At 32.8% G+C, this 19896-nt stretch overlaps 2 protein-coding genes across 5 annotated transcripts; one reads left to right on the top strand and one right to left on the bottom strand.

The window, feature by feature from the left end:
• Positions 1 to 10829: 10829 nt before the first annotated feature.
• Positions 10830 to 14307, bottom strand: LOC120208038. 4 transcript variants are annotated; one of them, XR_005524262.1, is made up of 3 exons: positions 14003 to 14306; positions 11632 to 12185; positions 10830 to 11229 (listed from the first exon to the last, which is right to left on the bottom strand). XR_005524262.1 is itself a non-coding variant. In XM_039207409.1 (2 exons), the coding sequence occupies exon 1, from the start codon at positions 14194 to 14196 to the stop codon at positions 14050 to 14052; it is 147 nt and encodes a 48-aa protein (XP_039063340.1). In that variant the 5' UTR covers positions 14197 to 14292; the 3' UTR covers positions 10830 to 11229; positions 14003 to 14049. The 4 variants fall into 4 exon arrangements, 2 of the variants coding, with proteins under 2 accessions (XP_039063340.1, XP_039063341.1); XR_005524263.1 differs by having other exon boundaries at positions 12145 to 12185; XM_039207409.1 differs by lacking the exon at positions 11632 to 12185 and having other exon boundaries at positions 14003 to 14292.
• Positions 14308 to 17217: 2910 nt separating this feature from the next.
• On the top strand, positions 17218 to 19674 carry LOC120208037 (mitochondrial fission 1 protein A-like). Its single transcript, XM_039207408.1, has 5 exons — positions 17218 to 17353; positions 17706 to 17844; positions 18711 to 18832; positions 19402 to 19465; positions 19553 to 19674. The coding sequence occupies exons 1-5, from the start codon at positions 17261 to 17263 to the stop codon at positions 19636 to 19638; spliced, it is 504 nt and encodes a 167-aa protein (XP_039063339.1). The 5' UTR covers positions 17218 to 17260; the 3' UTR covers positions 19639 to 19674.
• Positions 19675 to 19896: the final 222 nt, after the last annotated feature.

Here is a 19896-nt window from a genome sequence, read left to right as displayed (position 1 = left end):
TTTTAAAGCTTTCTTGATATTTCTCTGTCCAGATAAATGACATATCCTTTCTTAACAATTTAGTTAGCTGCAAAGCTAACATTGAGAAGTTCTTCACAAACCGTCTATTATAACTAGCAAGTCCCAAGAAACTCTAAACCTCAAAAACATTCTTTAAAGATTATCAATCCATTATAGCTTGGATCTACTTTATAACTTCTGTAGAGACTATATGACCCAGGAAAGCAACTTCGGCTAACCAAAATTCGCACTTTGAAAATTTGGTATACAACTTCTTCTCACTGAGTGTCTGAAGAACTACTCAAAGATGGGCATCATGTTCTTCTCTTGACTTGGAATATACCAAGATATCATTTATAAATATCACCACGAATTGATCCAGATACGGTTTGAATACTCGGTTCATCAAGTCCATGAATATCGTCGGTGCATTAGTCAAACCAAATGGCATCACTACAAATTCATAGTGCCCATATCGAGTCCGAAAAGTTGTCTTTGAGATATCATCCTCTTTAATCTTTAATTGATGGTACCCTGACCGTAGATCTATCTTAGAAAACACTTTTTCTCCTTTCAATTGATCGAACAAATCATCAAAATTTGGAAGATGGTACTTGTTCTTTGATATGACTTTATTTAACTGATGGTAATCGATACATAATTGCATAGACCTGTCATTCTTTTCACGAACAACATAAGTTCTCCCCAAGGAGAAACACTAGGTCTTACAAATCCCTTATCGAGTAATTCTTGCAGTTGGACTTTTAATTCTTGCAATTCAGTCACAGGCATTCTATATGGAGCCATATAAACAGGTTCGGTACCCGGGAAAATCTCAATCCTGAACTCTACCTCACGATCTGGAGGTAATCCCAGTAACTCCTCAGGAAAAACATCCAGAAATTTCTAACTGTGGCAATATCATTTACTTTAACTTCCGAAATTCGAGTATATATCACATTGGCTAGAAAAGCTATAAATCCCTTTGACATCATCTTTCTAGTAGTCATGGTTGATATCACATTTGATAGTGATTTCATTTTTCACCGATCACTACGATTTCTGAACCTTCAACATCCTTTAAAAACAAATGTTTCTTATGACAATCAACCCATCCATAATGTGAAGACAACCAATCCATTCCTAAAATAATTTCAAATTCATCGAAGGGTAACTCCATCAAGTGTTTTGGAAACATAATCTCTTGCATCTTTATAGGGCATTTTCTATATATTATAGTGACTCTAGTACTGTGACCCATGGGGTTTACCGCTATTATCTCACAATTGGTTTTAAAGGGATTCCCCTAATTTTAACCAATTTGGTACTAATGTATAAGTGTGTAGAACCAGGATCAACTAAAACCAATACATGCTCATTAAAATGATGAAAAATACCTGTTAAAATTTTAGGGTCATCTCGATCCTCATTAGTCTTAATATTGTAAATTCTAGCTACTCCTCGAGTCTCTTTTTTCTGCACTGAATCCGTTTGTACCCTGGATCTACCCCTTCCTCTGCTTCTATATGAGGCTGCCATTAATATTTCATATTGCGCCGAATTGTCCCCAGATTTATTAGGATAGTTTCAAGCTAAGTGACCAGTCTCGCTACATTGGAAACAAGCTCCACTGAGAAGTCTGCATGCTCTACTGTGCAATTTACCACATGCTTGACATGGAATTCTATCCCCTGCTGCTCTACCCGAGCTAGCAGTAAAAGACTAAAATTGTCTATTTTTCTATGAAGTTTATGTAAAACTATCTTTATTCGTATATTTGGAATTCGAGCCCTGGCCTCTTTTAACATGATGGGGAGTAGAAGGCATTCCTACTCTTTTCCCCATCTGAATACTCTGCTCTGCATCTACCATCTCTTCCTAAGCTCTTTTAATAGTTTTAGCTCTGTTTATGACTTATTGTAGACTCAGCAAGTTCAAGGTCAACATCATCTCTTTCAACTTTGGCCTCAAATCCTCAATGAACCAATCACATCTTGCCTTGTCATTTGGAACGACTTCAGTGGTAAAACGATTTAACTTGTTGTAATCAGCCTTGAATTCATGTACAGCTTGATCACCTTGCTTTAGATTAAGGAACTTTAGTAACATTGCCCTTTTGAATTGTTCACCCACGTACTTGTTCTTGAATTCCTCCATGAAAAATTACAAGATCACTTGCTCCGGTGGTGTATACATTGTAGTATTTGACCATCATACTCGAGCTAATCCTTTAAGTAAAGATACAACTCCTCCCAACTTTTTTATATCCGTGCATTGAAGACTCTCGAGCATTAACATAACATAGCCTCCATGGGACCCTCTCTCTCTTCTCCCCGAAACTCTGAAGCTCCTAAGCTCTTTAGCTCTTTTGGGATTAACATTCTCGGTGTTGGAGGAGTAGGGGGAGGTTGAAACCGAGTCAGTATGGTGTCAAGGGCTTGCATGAAAGTTCCAAACTCAGGCACCGGAATCCCTTGAGGTACAAGTGCACTAGCATTTTCAGAGGGGATAGGTTGTTCACTATTTACCTCATAGCTCTCACTATCAGTTCCTTCTTACATCTATTGTCCCCTAGTTCTTTGTGAATTCAAAGATTCAAACATCTATAATAATATACATAATAATGACATTTCAATTAGTAAGGAGTGTCATCAATTTCGCTAAAATGACACCATGCCAGTAACATTGACAAACTTTATAGCATGTAATCTCCTTTAAAACTAAATCGGGTTTCGACTGAGAAATGGCTAAACCTGTAGCTCTGATACCAATAAATGTAACACTCATCTCCCATATACCTTTACGTACACGAGATATAGATATCACATTACTCATAAAATAGTTCTTTTTTTGAAAACCCGAAAATATTTTTTCTTTCTTTTTATGAAGACATGCCATTTTAATATAAAAAAAACATTGATTGTAAACTAATATAAATTTTACTTAATTAAAGTTAAAATCATTTTAATATTGTGATTACATACCAACTAAGTTTTTCCAAAATAAACTAGATTGTCTTGGTGTCACGGATGAGTCCACCTTAGTTGATGATCACCACGGCTACAAAAGCACTCCTTACTCAGTTAATCTTTGCTTTTACCTATGCGTGAGAAACAACACACGTTAAGCATTTGCTTAGTAAGATATAATATTGTAAAGAACATTAAAGTATATATAAGTATATCATGATTATTTGACTTCAAACTAAGTCGTATCATTCATAGGAATTAGTTAAGTCATTCGTATTATAATCAAACCTTGGTCATATTATCCTCATAATCATCTTTAGTATGCCCAACATACTTTTCTTTAGCTTATTAATTTCAGTTATGTCTCTTTTCACAGATTAACACATCCATTTATGCATTTTAATTATGTCATTCTTTCATACCTTAATGCATCCTTTCATGCATTTTAATTATGGCATTCTTTCATGCATTTTAATTATGACATTCTTTAATGCCTTAATGCATCCTTTCATGCCTTAATGCATCATTTCATGCATTTTAATTATGGCATCCTTTCATGCCTTAATGCATTATTTAATGCATTTTAATTATGGATTCGATTTAGAGCAGTTAATACGCTAAAACTCATTCATTATTCTTTTCATACATATAAAGATAACATAATCAATATTATAAAACATATATAAATTTAAAGCATTCTAATTTGAATGTTCTTCATCTTGCATAATTACAATAAAGTACTCACCTAGCTTGCGCTTTGGTATCCAATATGTAAAGCTGATTACTCCGGAACTTGGCCTTTGCCTTTTGCTTCACTTGACTCGGGAGTTTGATTTCGATCTATTCAATATCCATTAAATACATGTACAATATCAATTGCTAGTATATTTCCTAACAATTGCACTTAAACATTACTCAAAAGCACCTATTAATAACTTTTCTTCAACAATATCATCTTAATTTAAAATTTATGGCTCCTCAGTATTGATACCCTTACCATGGTATCGATACTATCATACTATGATATCGATACCCTATTATGGTATTGATACCATTTTTGTATTCTATTTTAAAATGGTATTGATACATTCCCTTCGGTATCAATGCTTCCTCATCGGTATCGATACTGATTGAATCAGTATCTATACACTTAGCTGATTCATCCCATTTTAGCATATAGTATCGGTACTGTTCTATCAGTACTGATACCCTTGCCCAGATTTCCTAGTTTTCAGCCCAATTATTACACAATTGGGATCAAATTTCGTTATGATTACCTTCCACAATACTACCAAACTCTTATTTCCTTAATCCCACTAATTTTCCTTCAATAAGCTACTTATAACATCTAACCTCTTCCAAGAACATGTAAATCTAAAAATCACACCTCTTTTTCTAACATGTTCTTTTTCCCATCCAATGCTTCTAATCTCTTATTTACCTCTTTAACAAGTCAATTCTACCAATAAACATCAATAAACACTCATATATTAACATATATTTCAAAACCCACTTCTATAATCCCCATTATTTCCCTTATTTTATAGTTTTAATCTCATCTAATCATTCCTTAAGCTTCTATCATACTTAAAGCTTCAACAACCAACCTAAAATGAAAGGATAAACCATCAAATTGAAACCTCACCTTTAGCAAAGGATGAGAGCTTCTTACGTGAAAGAGGAAGAAGAGAAGAGTTGACCTTGCTTGATCCCTTTTCCCTTTATTTCTTTACTTTAATATACTATATAAAATGAATTTTAAATTCATTTTATTCCAAATAACCAAAATGCCCTTTTAATCCTCTATTACTACAATTTAGTTTAAACTATTATTCCCAACTCATTCTCATCTTTATTAATTAATCAAATAGATTCTCAAATTTTAAATCATTTTAATAAAGTCCTTAATTAAATTTTTGGGGCATTACAATTTCTTTTTGAATGACCTTCACCTCTACAAATCCACACCTCTTCGGTTGACATTTCTATCTAATATGGATATCCATAGTGGTATGAATACGAGTATATTCAGATCGACCCGTTAGACTTCTACGAAGCAGTGGATTCGACAATAATTCATCATGATGTCGTTTCAGCCAATACGATTCATTTGAGATTGGTCTGAACTCATGGCTGTATATATTTAATATCCTCTGTAGGTGAAAGCACTCATCAACGTAAGTGTATGAATTGATTCCAGTATGCATACATACAACGACTGCATGAGCACATGTATATCTCCATGCATGAAAGCGGCCACAATCACACCATCTTTGTCGTAAATTAACTGTAAATGTTTCTCATTTTGCTCATTCATTGCGACGTATGCATGCAATGACAACAAAAGTATGTCTAATTCAATCGAAGTCATGAACAAAACATTGAGGTTTCCAATCGCTCATTTGCTTCCATTGCTTCTACCACTGTTGGAGCCCAGATTTTACCTCGATTTATCATACACTCGATCTCTTTCCCTTTACCAGACCAAACTTTAGCCAACCTAAAGTATGTCTCTTTCACCACACTCGCTATTGGGAGATGGCGTGTACCTTTTAGTAATGGATTAATGGCCTCAGCAAGGTTTGTTGTTATGTGTTCTTATTAGCGACCACCATCGTATGCTTGCGACCACTTTTCCCGCTCGATTTTCGACGCCCACTTCCAAACGCGCTCATCTGTGACCTTCAAATCCTCCAATCTCTTGTCAAAATTTGGTTGGCGTAGTTCATACCCTATTTCAAAATATATATTGTGTTAACATCAATTTATAACAAACACATAAATGGGTACAAATATTGAAAATAAAATTTACCCATGCTGACTATCTCCCTACGAATGCAAATATTGAAAATATAATTCTTACCAATATGACAGATACAATATGACAGATACAATATATGGGATATGCGTGTGGAGGTGTCCAACGACTTTCCGGTCGTTCAATTGCTGCCAAAATGCATGTTCCTCAATCAAATGTCAAGGAAACTTTATCTTCTCGGATGACATACTTACGTAGATTAGTCAAAAAGAAATCCCAAGCCTCTGCCGTCTCTCCTTCAACGATGGAGAATGCAATTGGGATGATATTTCGATGACCATCCTGCGCAATTGCTATCAATAATATATGTTTGTATTGACCGTATAACCACGTACCATCTACTTGGACCATACGTTTGTAAAATGGAAAACCTTCTATGCATGACTTGAATGCCAAGAAGAGTCTATGGAATATTCTCTTCCCTTGAAGAAGTTGACCTTCTCGATTGTATACAGGCATGGTCTGAGATTTCATGATGATTCCAGGTATGAATTGTTTCATAGCTTGTAACAAATCAGGTAACTCATTGTATGATGTATCCCAATCACCATATATCAACCTCATTGCCTTCTCATTCGCATGCCAAACGGGTTTTTATTTTAAATTGTATATGAACTGGTCTTGAATAGATGCAGTTAACACCGAGCAAGGGATCCTTGGATTTTGTTCAACCAACACCTTCATATATTGACATATTACATTGGAGTTCAGTAGTCGGTGGTCTTGTTCGATAGAGTTTTAACATGTGTGTGGACCATTGTACCTTGCGATGACCCTAGTATCTTGCCTTTGCATTTTTGACATTCTATTCAGCCACTTACACTCGGGCCCATATTTAACACACTTTGCGTACAGAGTTTTCTGGTTGGACTCTGCAACCTTGCAATCAACATGGCCTTTTATGCAATACTTTTTAATCGCCAGAATAGCTTCTTTTTTTCCTCTGTATTGATTCTCAACTGATAATTCAGCAGAGTTATCGGACGATTCAGTCATGTAGCCTGAAGTTAAATGTGGCATCTTCTGGAATTCATGTGCCATCATTGCATCATAATATATCTCCTACATGTGAGTGGTAGGTTGAAACAGTGTTGGATATTCATCAACATTGATATCAGCTTCATCACTATCGAATATATCATCGTCCTCAGCCAAAAGGGGTTCCTCAGTTTCTTTATCTTCACTGGAATAATCAAGTATTTCTTCCCAACGGTTTTTAGCATCATACTCTACGGCTCCAGGTGTTCCACCAACTTCATTTGTACTTCCAAAATCACCATGAAGCTGTTTATCGACCTATATGTCAGGTTATCAAACTGACTTTCGAAAGCCATTTGAGATGAAGTTCAAACTGCATTTCTTGATGACCCAGGCACATCAGATATATTACACACCTCAACAAATAACTCAATAATTGGAATATTTGTTGATTCATGTAATTCAATCATAGTTATAATATCATCATCATCTTGAAGTGGTATTGCAGCATACCTGACCGGATTGGGACATACCATAAACCTGTATCTCAAACCATCAACTGTAGCTCGGATTTTCCTTTTTATCATCTCTTTCATTTCTACAAATGTGATGTCCCTTTTAAACATCATATTTATAGGTGTTTCAGACTGAAAAATAACTCCAACTTCATTTTCCATAATATGTCCATTGTAATGGGTAATCGTGGAAAATTTGTTGCTCATTTTCTCTACACGTAAAAATATAGACATTTAGAATAAATTACATTTACAATTATAATGAAAATAAATTATTTACAAAATTATAATAAATATTATTAAATTATTAAGAAATGTAAATATATTAACAATATTTTTTATTATATATGTAAATATATTAACAATATTTTAAAAAAATAATACTTAAATATTATTATTACATTATAATAATGATTAAATTTATTACTTCGGATTTTTTTTATAAATACTTATTATTACTTCGAATTTATTACTCCTTAATTCATTATACTTTCCAGTTCAACCACCAACCTACCCGAGGCATTAATGGATGATTAATAACCACCAACATACCCATATTATTAATGGAGAATTAATAACCACCAATCATCAACCTATCTGGGTTATTAATGAATAATTAATAACCACCAACCTACCCGGGTTATTATCGCATCATTATTGGTGCAATTATTTTTGCTCATTATAATAAATTTTATTTTTCTACTAAAAATACTAAATCAAATATGTTCGGCTTAAATACTATGATTACATTATAATAATGATTAAATTTATTACTTTGGATTTTTTATAACTACTTATTATTACTTCGAATTTATTACTCCCTAATTCATTATACTTTCTCGTTCAACAACCAACCACCAACCTACTAGGGTTATTAATGGATAATTAATAATCACCAACCACCACCTACTCGGGTTATTAATAGATAATTAATGTTGCCGTTATTTTTTGTCATTATAATGAATATTATTTCGTCATTATAATAAATATTATTTTCCTACTACAAATACTAAATCAAATATGTTCATCTAATTATCTTAAAATTTCTACTACAAATATTAAATCAATAATGATATTTACATAACAATAAATCGTAAAATGATATTTACTAAGTCAATATGTAACTAACAATAAATCGTAAAATACTTTAAATAATATATTTTTACACTTACTTGAAAGTTTCTTCCGACAAGTTGATGTTATAAAAAAACCTTTTCAAATTTCTTACTCACTTCTTTTTTACATGCAACAACATATTAAAAATAATATTTTAATAACTTTTCCGAAATAGAGATATATTATTCGAATACGAGTAAAATTTATTCCAATAATACTTACAGATTATAGATTGAAAGAAAATTTTGTTCAAAATTTTCTCTACTATTCTTTTGACAACTTGATGTTATTAAAAAACTTTCTCGAATTTCTTAATCACTTATTTTTTACCTGCAACAATATATTAAAAACAATATTTTAAAAACCTTTCCGAAATAGAGATATTTTATTCTAATACGAATAAAATTTTATTCGAATAATACTTACAGATTATAGATTAGAAGAAAATTTCGTTCAAAATTTTCTCTACTATTCTTCTCGGATGCTTACTATTTCAATTCTTCTCTAGATTTTGCCTCTTCTCTCCTTCCTCACCACTACTTTACTCCTCAATTCTCAACCAAAACACCCCATTTTATAAAATACCCAATATTTATTACAATTTTTCGTTCAACCAATAACCACCAACCTACTCGGTTAATAATGAATATTAATATTTCCATTAATACTTACCTGTTTCGCAGTCTGAGGCAACCTACTACCCTACACTGAAGATGTCCAGTAATCACAGAGTCTTTTGCATGGCCAACTTGCTTGAAGATGCCAAGTTATCCCAGAGAGTTTCATTTTACGTGAAGACGCCAAGATTTCCTGGAGTCTTTAGGCTTGTAATGTAGAAAACACCCTAGATGGGGAAATAATGTGGGAACCACATTATCCTGGAAAAAAACTTCCCCACCCACATTATCCTGGCACTTTTTCCCTAATCATATGGTCTTATTTGCTTTTCATATCATAATTTAACGGATGGAATGAAAAATAAAAATGATAGTAAGATTAAAGGATGATTCTTAATAAAAAAAAATACTTGAAGTACCTAAATTCAATATAAAGCACACTTTAGGGGACTATTTATATAATAACTTTATTATATATTACATTGTTAAACAGTTCAAATTATTCGCTTTCACATAAAAAAATTCAATTCCACATCTAATTATTTTAATGTTCTCAAATTAAAAATAATAACTTTTAGATTTTTTTTGAAAATTTAGAGTTTGTTGTAATTTTTTAATATCTTCATCATAATTAAAAGTGATTTATAATTCAAAATATTTTAAAAAAAATAAATTTCAGCCAAGTAGGTGTTTTCACGTTACAAATCTAACGATTTAATGTGTGTAATGATGATTAGAGAAGCTTATTTGATCTATGATTCATATTAAAGGCTTAATTGAGTTTTAAGAACTATTATAGGACCAATTTGATATATAAGCATTAATTTTAGCCTAAATATATATTTTCACCCTGAAACTTTTTTAAAGACAAAAAAAAAACATAATGACAAAAGAAACCCTATAGTACTATTTTTTTTAGCAGATTAACACCTGAAATTTCATTTTGAATCAAAAGAATAAGAGTCAAAATGATTACTTTTATTTTCTTATTTTACCATTATGTCAAAAACAAATTAACTCTTAAACATTTTTTTCCTATTTTAGCCCTCAAAACTTTTATGTTTTTGTCCAATATTTAGAAAAAAGAACCTGATGTCAATTATCATATTCTTTTACACGAAAAAAACATTGTAATACTAAAAATATTTAAAAATTAATAGAATAGTAAAAAAATATAAACATGTGTTTAAATTATTAAAATTGAAATTTTATAAAATAATATTTAAAATTTTAAAGAAAATATATAAAAATTAGTATAAAAACAAATAAATGACCATCTTAATAAGTTTATTACTATTTTTTCAATTGATTCAGTTTGATAAAAATAAAATAAAATTCAAGAGTTACAAGAAATAAATAAACTCATATCTAAAATAATATGTGTTGATGATAGAATAAATAATTAAAATATAGTTTCCTATGACATTTATTTCTGATTTTCAGGAGTGCAATTTTTGAGATTTTTAACTACAACGAGCTTGACGAACATACATGTACAAAGCACTGCCAGGAAAACGCTATTTGGTGATAACAATACAACTCAGGTAGTTATACTGTACAACCTAATAATTTAAGGCTAAGAAACGAAGAAAATGACACAACCGAAAATATTATATTTTTTAAAACATTTTTGGTGACGTCTATTTTCTCCGTTTTTAACCTTAACCTTAACCTTAAATTAGGTTTGTTGTTTTTCAGACTTTCCCAAACAAATCACATTGGGGGCATGAGTTCAAACCTTGGACAAAATGGCTACAAGCTCGAAACCCACACAAGTCATTGACGCTAGATAATATGACTAAAGCAACCCGTAGGATTGTTCATAGGAATACTCATGCATATACCTACAGTCTTCATATACAGTTGCATAAGAAATATCAGAATCAGACTATTGGTATTTGGATCAACATCATAACACAAATCGACATACTCTCGTCATCTAAACACATTAGTATAAAATGAGTAATGTTCAGATAAACCAGTAAGATTGATCATTTAAGATACGAGTGTGCCTTCCATTAATTCCACAAATCTGAAGAAAAGTTCTCTGTACAAAGTATGTTGTTCATACCTCCAGTAGTCTTATCAGTTATCAGTGTACTGGAATTTAAATAAACCAATAACCAAGTTTTGCATGCCACACCAATGAATGAAATTAAAACTGGTTTTTGCCTTTCAATCCCCATGCTCCTCCTAATTCTTCTTTTAGGTTCATCCTGCAAAACATAGAAATAGAAATATATCTTTTAGACGAGGATAGACGTATAACATGAAGCAAATACTATTACCAATGTATGATGAAAGCCCCATTTGGACATGTTATACAAATTGACTAACCCCAACTTGCATTACCGCAACAAGAGTAGTTTCGATTGTAAAGGAGTCATCTCAGTTAAAGTTACTGGTTTCTACAAATGGCTCATTATAGATGTTTAAATCTTTTCAGCATTTAGCATAGCTTGCAACAAAGTTTCAAGTATTTTATCGTTTTCTTATTCCTTTTACCTTCTCTTTCCTAGGAATAAGAAAATGGATACCTTGGTAATCATATTATTTCCTTCACTTTTTTCAGTATTTTATCTTCTTCTTCCTCCTATTAACTTCTGTATTCTTCGTACCTCTTTTAACACTCTTTTTCCCTTGTAACAAATGGTGCCAATATGGCCAGATCTCATGCCACCTAGTGCCAATCTGGATCATAGAGCCCTGATCAACACAGGCTAAATTTCTCAAGGCCTTGGAGGTTGAACATTGGATTGGTGCCAGCAGAGGTTCCAGCAGCTGCTGAGGAGGAGAAAACAGAGAGGAAAAAGAGGGAGAGAAAAATGGAAAATAAAAAGAAAATGGCTCTCCATCTCAACATTTTACTTTTTCCTTTTCTGACCATTTTTTCAAATCATAATACTTATTAGTGGTTTTTTAGGGTTCTAAGGCATATTCCATCAAAAAGTTCTTTAGTTTGTATATTGAACCAAATGAAAGTAATGTCATTGAATATTGGCTCAAAATGGCATATTTGGTATTTATCCCTAAAAATTAATTAACAGCTGTCATCCACAAAACAGCAATAAGCCAAAAGGAAACAACAATAAAAATAAAGCAGGAAATATTAAGTACAAAAACCAACACACCCTATGCCGAAGCCATAAAGCCCATTACAAGCCTTCTAGAGCTGCAGTTCAGAAGGGTGAAACAGTGTTCAATCATAGCAATGATAATAAATAATAAGGTTTTATCACATTTGCAAATTAAATATCTAAGCATGCATACAAACATTTATTAATTCTTGATCCATGAAACATGTACATAATCAATTTTGCATGTCATTAGATGTCAACATAGGGAACACTAATCATCTCTATAAATCTGTTAACACTTCCTGGAACCATACTTAGCACATCTACCTCTTCCAAGTCTTTCTCAAATTCATCGACTAAGACCTTAAGGGACCAAAAATCACAAAACAACCTTCAAACTATAGACTAAAATAGAATATATCTTAAATTAAACTTTCAATTGCACCAAAAATCTTAAATCAAGCATCTATACTCCTAATCCAATGGTTCCACATGTACTTGGTCAAGTAAAGCTTCCTAGCAAGCTACATGTACTGGTTTGTATATTATTAGTTCTCAACCAAAGCTGTCACAAGAAGTTACAACTTACAATCAAGAATGAAAACCAGGAAATGAGAAGATTCTCATCACCAAACTTCCTTGTGAAGGAATCCACAATAAGAAACCTTTTCAAGCACCAGGGTGTTGCAACTCTGCAGAACCAAGACTCCTCAAACCATACCACCAATCTGATCTAAACTGTCAAATATATGCATTTTTACTCTTTCATTTCATTTCCTTTAGTTTAGGAATTTACAAGAATCCTTCAACCCCAATGATTAAACAACACGGCAGTATGGAAATTTCAACTATGAAGGCCAGACAAGTGTCACCTTTAAAAAATCCAGTAGTTATTACATAGTTTGCATACATACAATCAATATAGTTAAGTTGGCAGATATGGAACAATCCACCAATAAAAAAAATGCTCTAGTTAGGTCCATGATCATATGTTTTACCTTTTTTCCAAGTAAAAAAGTTCTCTATAAATCAATGTATAGGTGTTTGAACCTAAGGAAAACCAGTGAATCCCATTACAATTAACTTCAAAAGTCCAAACTCATGCATCAGACATAGAGCTTTGGTGCATCCACCATTACTTCAATTGTATAACTTGGATGAGAACTGAGAAACCATTGATGCTAAGAAATATGGAATTAGAAGATATCTGAAAAGAAAAGAAAATTAGAATTTTGCAGCTGGTTAATTGTAGATAAAATCTTCCAAATCAGATCCGGCTATCTTCCTAAAGCTTTAAACATGTAATAAATAGCAAACTGAGGATCAGCCAAAAATCTTTTTTAAATAGTAACTAAAAGCTGTCTAGGTATCTCTAAATGGACTCTTTTTACACGGTTCCGTGCAAAATGAAAGCCACCAATAATGAGTTTTCAAGTAGATCTCCGGTGTGAGTTTCAGAATTAACAAATTAGCATTAGGACCATCCAAGATTTGCCACAGAAAGGGACTCCTCCCAACCAAATCCTGATTCCTTAGCAGTTCCTATCCCCTATACCCCCTATGGTTTTCTTTATTAATTAAACTTGTAAGCCCCCCATTCTGAATAAGGGCCCATTCACTAAACATAACAATTTATGGGAACCTAAAACTTATGAAGAGCAGAACAATTTGAAGAGCCGATAATTTACTTAAAAGAAATTATGCTTGAAAAGTACATATAGTTAGAAACGATCAAATGGCAAGAAATAAACAAAATTCTCTTCAATATGCCAATCTACAATCAAAATAACATCACAACGCCAAAACCCAAGTAGTATTTCATCCTATTTGATTGTTTTCTTATATAAACATAAGAGATAAAAAGAAGATGAGGGAAAAAAGTGAGATTTGGGGGATCGGGAAGTAAACTAACCAGAGATGTGGGTTTGATTGGAAGAAAAAAGAGAGGAAGAATTGAGATTAGCCAACATGGAAGGGACCGATATCACCACTTCTGAGAGAGGCGGCGACTTCATCGGCAATCGTCAAGCAAGAACAAACCCACCCACTTAAAGCTATCCACACCATCCTTGCCATCTCTATAGCCAAGCCCAAAGGCATCGCCATTTCCCTTTTTTTCTTTGAAATCAACAAGTAATTACTGTTGTGGGTTTGGGTTTTGTGTAATCAGTCAATTGACCCTTTGGAGGAAAGAAATACAGGAGGTATGGTGAAAGTTGAAGGCAAGACATATACGGTGCCTTTGATTTGGTTTCCTTGTTTTGGTCGACATGCATTACCCAATGCTATCTCGCCACCCAATACTTTGGGTGTTCAAATTATTATTGGGTAAAGTACCCAAATGGTCCCCAATTATAGGATATTATTTTATTGAATCCCCCTATTATTAAAAATTATAAAATGATCATTCAACTATAATGTATTGTTTTGTTGAGTACGACTATTAAGCTGGATAATTTTTTTACTTTATCGATTATTATTATTTATGCTATAAGAGCAATTTCTTTTTTGAAATTTTATTCTTCAAACGATAGCTACACGAAGGACTAATGGTATTATATTGGGTAGGAGTTACCTTTGATATAGTTTTGTGAATCCTCCAAAGAATGTTGGATGCATTTGCTCATCAATAGAAATTTCTCAATTACTACTATGAACGTAGAGATGTTTTTGTCATATCAAGAGCGGACAAATACCTCTCCATTACTTTTACCACAAGAAGAAGTTTCCACCCACTAATCAAACTCCTCAAGGATGTCAAAGTTGCCTCTGACTCTTCTATTGGTCGAAGACGCTTATATACCTCCTATAAGCAATATACTATAACATTTTTATCGGCAAAATCGGATAAATATGCCTCCACTATGGTTGAGAAAGATTATTCTCGCCCTCTATAAAATGTGGAGGTGATTTTTGTTTAAGTATCGATCGAGGATCCTGTGTAAGAAAATATATACAGAATCAGAGAAAACTCTATTCAAATTAATTGAAACATCCCAAAAGTGTCGGAAATCCTTTGATGATAGTACATATTAGCTTGGACATAATCACCTGAATCTATTTAAACACTTTATAAGTTCCATGCATCCCTCACAGAAAATAAATACGAGGCAAGAGATAAACTCTCCTTAAATAAAATAAGATACCCTTAAAACGTTTAAAAATCCTACGTAGGAAAATGCATGCGGGCATGGAGATATCTTCGTACAATTTAATCTCACTAAAATGATCAAATACCCCTCCAAAGCGTAGAGAATCTTCTGCTAGGAAATGTACTCAGAACTGAAGATAATTTTACCCATTACAACTCTTTAAAGTATATATCCTCTACTTGAAAATAACACGAACTAGGAGACAAATGCACTCGATTTAAATTCATATCTCATTAAAGAGTTTGAGCATCCTCGTAGGGAAGACATACAGATCCAGAGAGGAATCCACTTGATCTTTATTCTTAGAAGCGTAAAAACAATTCCCAAAAGCGCTGAAAAGCCCTTCAAATTTGGAGATGGCTCCAGGATAACCCCATCCATTTATAAAATGTTCATCTAAATACAAAATACGAATTTGGACATATTTATAGAAACATTGGGGTCCTTCACCATGCAGCAAACAATTCAAACATCCTACCTAAATGAAGCATAAAAAATTACTTAAAAGTCCAGATAAAATTTCACACGACTCTGTTATCCACAAAGAGTGTCTGTAAATAGGGAAACAACTCCGATATTGATAACCTAAATCCAAAACAAGTCGAAATGATGGCAATCAAAACAATCACCTTATGTAGATCTAAATTGAGGAGATACCCACAACGCATGTAAAATCACCTTAGTCCGTTTGATTACAAATCTTCAAATAAAATAGAACTCAAGAGAGAATCATAAAACATTATGAATAAAGTCATATCTAGGTTTGGTGTCAAGTCACTTTATGACACTGTCTCGATCACAAGGGATAAATTTGTTGTACCTCCATAGAGGCAAGTTCACCTCCAAAAATATAACCTCCTTGTCAATATACTAAGATCACTTCTGGATAGACTCGTTGGAGGCTAAATAGTCCTCAACAATATATTTAATAAACCAATGATATTTTTTAAGATCAGATCCACTGACCAGAAGCTACATTTATACACTTTTTTGGTCTATATACACCAGTCATAACCTAGACCTGACATTAACATGCCAAGAGAGTCAGTATATAAACTCCAATGATAAACAGAAGAATAGATTACTTTCGATACTTCTTCCTCCACTTTTGAGCATTTTTCCCTGCAATTTTCTTTTCGTACATTTAATCTCTAACTTTAGTGCATAGCAACCAACTTTTCACTAGTAAAGACTCTCTATCCAAATTAGAAGTTATGAGTTATCTACATTCAATTTAACCCAGTGGCGTAGGTACGCGTAGTTCAGGGTCAACAATTATCCACTCTAAAATTTGAATTTTTTTATATTAATTGTTTATTTTAGTAATGTTCAACCTTAAAATTTTATTTTTGCCTACATCATACAAATTTTTTTTTATTATTAATACATGTATGTCCACCCTAAAAAATATTTTTGAATCTATCACTTATCTACCCTTTTTCCTATCAACAATAATCAATCCTACAATTTTATGATTAAAACTGTCTGAAACATAATTTTTAATACTAATATAATAATTGTTGAATGATTAATACTAGTATTATTGTTTTGATATAAATATTATTCATTAGTGATAGGTTTTAGTATACGTGGCGACAGAGGTGGAATATAATGGGGTCAAGGCTTCTCTTAGTCCCCGTCATTATTTTTTAAGTATTAATTAATATTATAAAAATTTATCCAATCTTTCTCAATTAAAAAATTTATATTTATGAAAAATAAAAAATACTTTAACCCTACTTTAATAAATTTCTGGTTCTGCTCATGCGTAGGGAATAAAGCTCAAATTTTGCTAGTTTGTAGAGTAAATTCGAGTGAGGAAACTTAAAAAATACTTTCACGTGGCATGGCAACTGCCAATAACCAAACAGTCAATTTCTTAATCCTTAAGTTCTGCCTCGACGGGAAAAATAATTTATAAAATTAAATTCCAATTAATAAACAAAACCCGTAAATATCGAACTGAATCCTCCGTTATTTTTATTTTTTTTGATTCAACTGTGACTGATAATTGAAACATGGAAGCAAAGATCGGGCAATTCTTTGAATCCATCGGAACCTTCTTCGGTGGTGGCGATCAGATTCCTTGGTGTGACCGCGACGTCATTGCCGTTAGTATACATTCAAGTTTTTCCATTTATTTTATTAATTTCTTTTGTCCTGTTAAAATTGGATTCCCAGCAATAACATTCTCTTTGATTGTTCATTTATTTGATAAATTTGTCATTCGGTGTCAGGTAATTCTTTTTATCTATTGTTTTTTTCTTATTTGAAGAGAAAAAATGATAGGGTTTGAGGCATCTAGCGGTTCAGATACCGAAGTCTGAATGTTTGTAATTGTAGCAATGCTTGAAGTACAGAGTTAAAAGAAACTGGATGGGAGGATTTGTGTAATTCGTGGACACTCATTTGTTTCTTGTTTGTTGTTTTGGCATTTGGTTTCAACTATGGTATTGGTGGAAGGGGTGTGAGAGAGAAGTTGCTGATGCTGCTAAGGGTAATTCAGAGGAACAGAAGAGCCAAAGTATCATGCGACTTTCATGGGCGCTTGTTCATTCTAGTCAAGCTGAAGATGTGCAGCGTGGTATAGCCATGCTAGAAGGTTGGTTATCAATACTGTCTTCCCTATCTTATGGATTTTTCTATATAAATATTTCATATATTAATGCAGAGTATGTATGTGGGCCTGTTTGTAATTTTGTAACGAAGTAAAAGTGATTCACTGTTGTCAGTATAAATATTTGTCAAATAGTACTCATGCTCCTAAGTTTCATGGGTGTTCTCTCTGTATCCATACTTTACTTTCTTATTGCCTTCTAATTGCTTTGACTACATGTAGATTGTTACCTTTGTTGAAGTTTATTTCTGTTTTATACTACCAAGTTAACCTATTGTGACTAGGTCCTTGACTTGGCTATGCTTTTATCTGCTAGGCCTGATTTTGGTTGCTTTGTTACACTGTATTTTTAATAATAAGTCACATATCGATGCTAATTTTCTTCAAAATGCATGTTTATGCAATGTATCTAGATGCAAAAACTCGAGAAGTACCCCCTTTCTATGAGTAATTAAATCATAAACTCTTTCTGTAGAGATATTGGATGTGTTCTTCTGCGACCATCCATTCTGGCTAGTCTTATGGTCCTTAGCAATTTTGCTTTGGTGTTTCCAAGGACGAATCTATTAAGGGGCTGCCCCTCCCAATTTTTTGGTGTAATGGCATTTTAGGTCCTTTTTAATTAAATATTAGTCAAATAAGATCTTTGCCCCTCCTAAAATTTGGATTTAAATACTGAATAGAGTCTTGTTCTTTTGATATAAAACAATTTAGCCCCCCTCAATCTTTGATCCTAGCTCTGTCACTGGGTGATCCTCTTTTAATTTGAATTTGTTCTTACTCTTTATTACTTCAGTGTTTTTAATGTCACTTTCGGTATATAGAATTAGTAACAATATTTGCCTTTGCAGCATCATTGTCCAATAGCAGCTCTCCGTTGCAACAGAGGGAGAAAATTTACCTTCTAGCTGTTGGATATTTCAGAACTGGTGAATTCTCAAGGAGTAGACAACTTGTGGAGCAGTGTCTGGAGGTTTATTTGCTTTTCCTTGACCCATTTCAATCTAAAAATAAATTCTTAGTGGTTATGCATCTTACCTGGTCTGATTTTTGTAGACTTGTCTCATGCTCAGTCAAAACTGTCTGCTATCTAAAATATTAATATCTATGCCAATCTTTAATCAAGTCAATGATTTAGTTAGTATCAATTTTTTTATATTTGTATCAACCAACTTTAAGTTGACCGTTCAAATTATCCTTAAAAAGAGTAACATTCAAGGGTAATAGGTTCTCACTACTAACATGAAAATCGACAAGCTAAACATTTAAAAGAAAAATCTAATGATCAGTGGTGTAAAGATAAATTTTATTCAAAGGTAGAGAAGTGATTTGAGATTCATCCTATCATCCCAGTTTGTAGAAATGATCATATGCGTCTACCCATTTTTCTTCTCCTTCCTCCCCAAATGACTATTTATATTGCCATATAATTTTTCTACATACATTGATTCATAGATTTGATTTTGATTATCGTTCTATCAATTGATGAACGTTAATATTATTTATTTATTATTGTTTAATTATGGATTATTGCTTTTGTAGATTGCACCTGATTGGAGGCAAGCTCTAGTCCTTAAAAATGCAGTTGAGGATCGTATTGCGAAAGGTGATAACTGGAATTCTCTTACTGATTCTGATGCTTAAAGTATAGCACAGGGCATGGACTGAATGGATTATGAATATATACATGCAGACGGTGTTATTGGAATTGGCATCACTGCTACTGCTTTGGGACTTATCGCTGGTGGAATTGCTGCAGCATTGACTCGCAGGCACTGATAAAAAACCACAATTTTGCATTTTCCCACATCCTTGACTTGGGCAAAATTTCTCCATAGAATGTTTTTGAATAATCTTCAGTTAAAATTTTAGCATCTGTTGAATTTTCGGATTCCCCCTCTCCCTGATTTTACTTGTAGAAGTTAGAATTCCATTAATACAGTATTATTAGAAATGAGAATTACACATTTACATTTGATAATTAAATGGTGAAAAGTTGGTTTACTATACTCATCAGTAATTACACACTAAGTATAG

Source organism: Hibiscus syriacus, unplaced genomic scaffold (assembly GCF_006381635.1).
Source record: "Hibiscus syriacus cultivar Baekdansim isolate YM2019G1 unplaced genomic scaffold, ASM638163v2 tig00015825_pilon, whole genome shotgun sequence".
In the NCBI taxonomy this organism is placed as follows: Eukaryota; Viridiplantae; Streptophyta; class Magnoliopsida; order Malvales; family Malvaceae; genus Hibiscus; species Hibiscus syriacus.
This window is presented reverse-complemented; position numbering and strand designations above follow the sequence as displayed.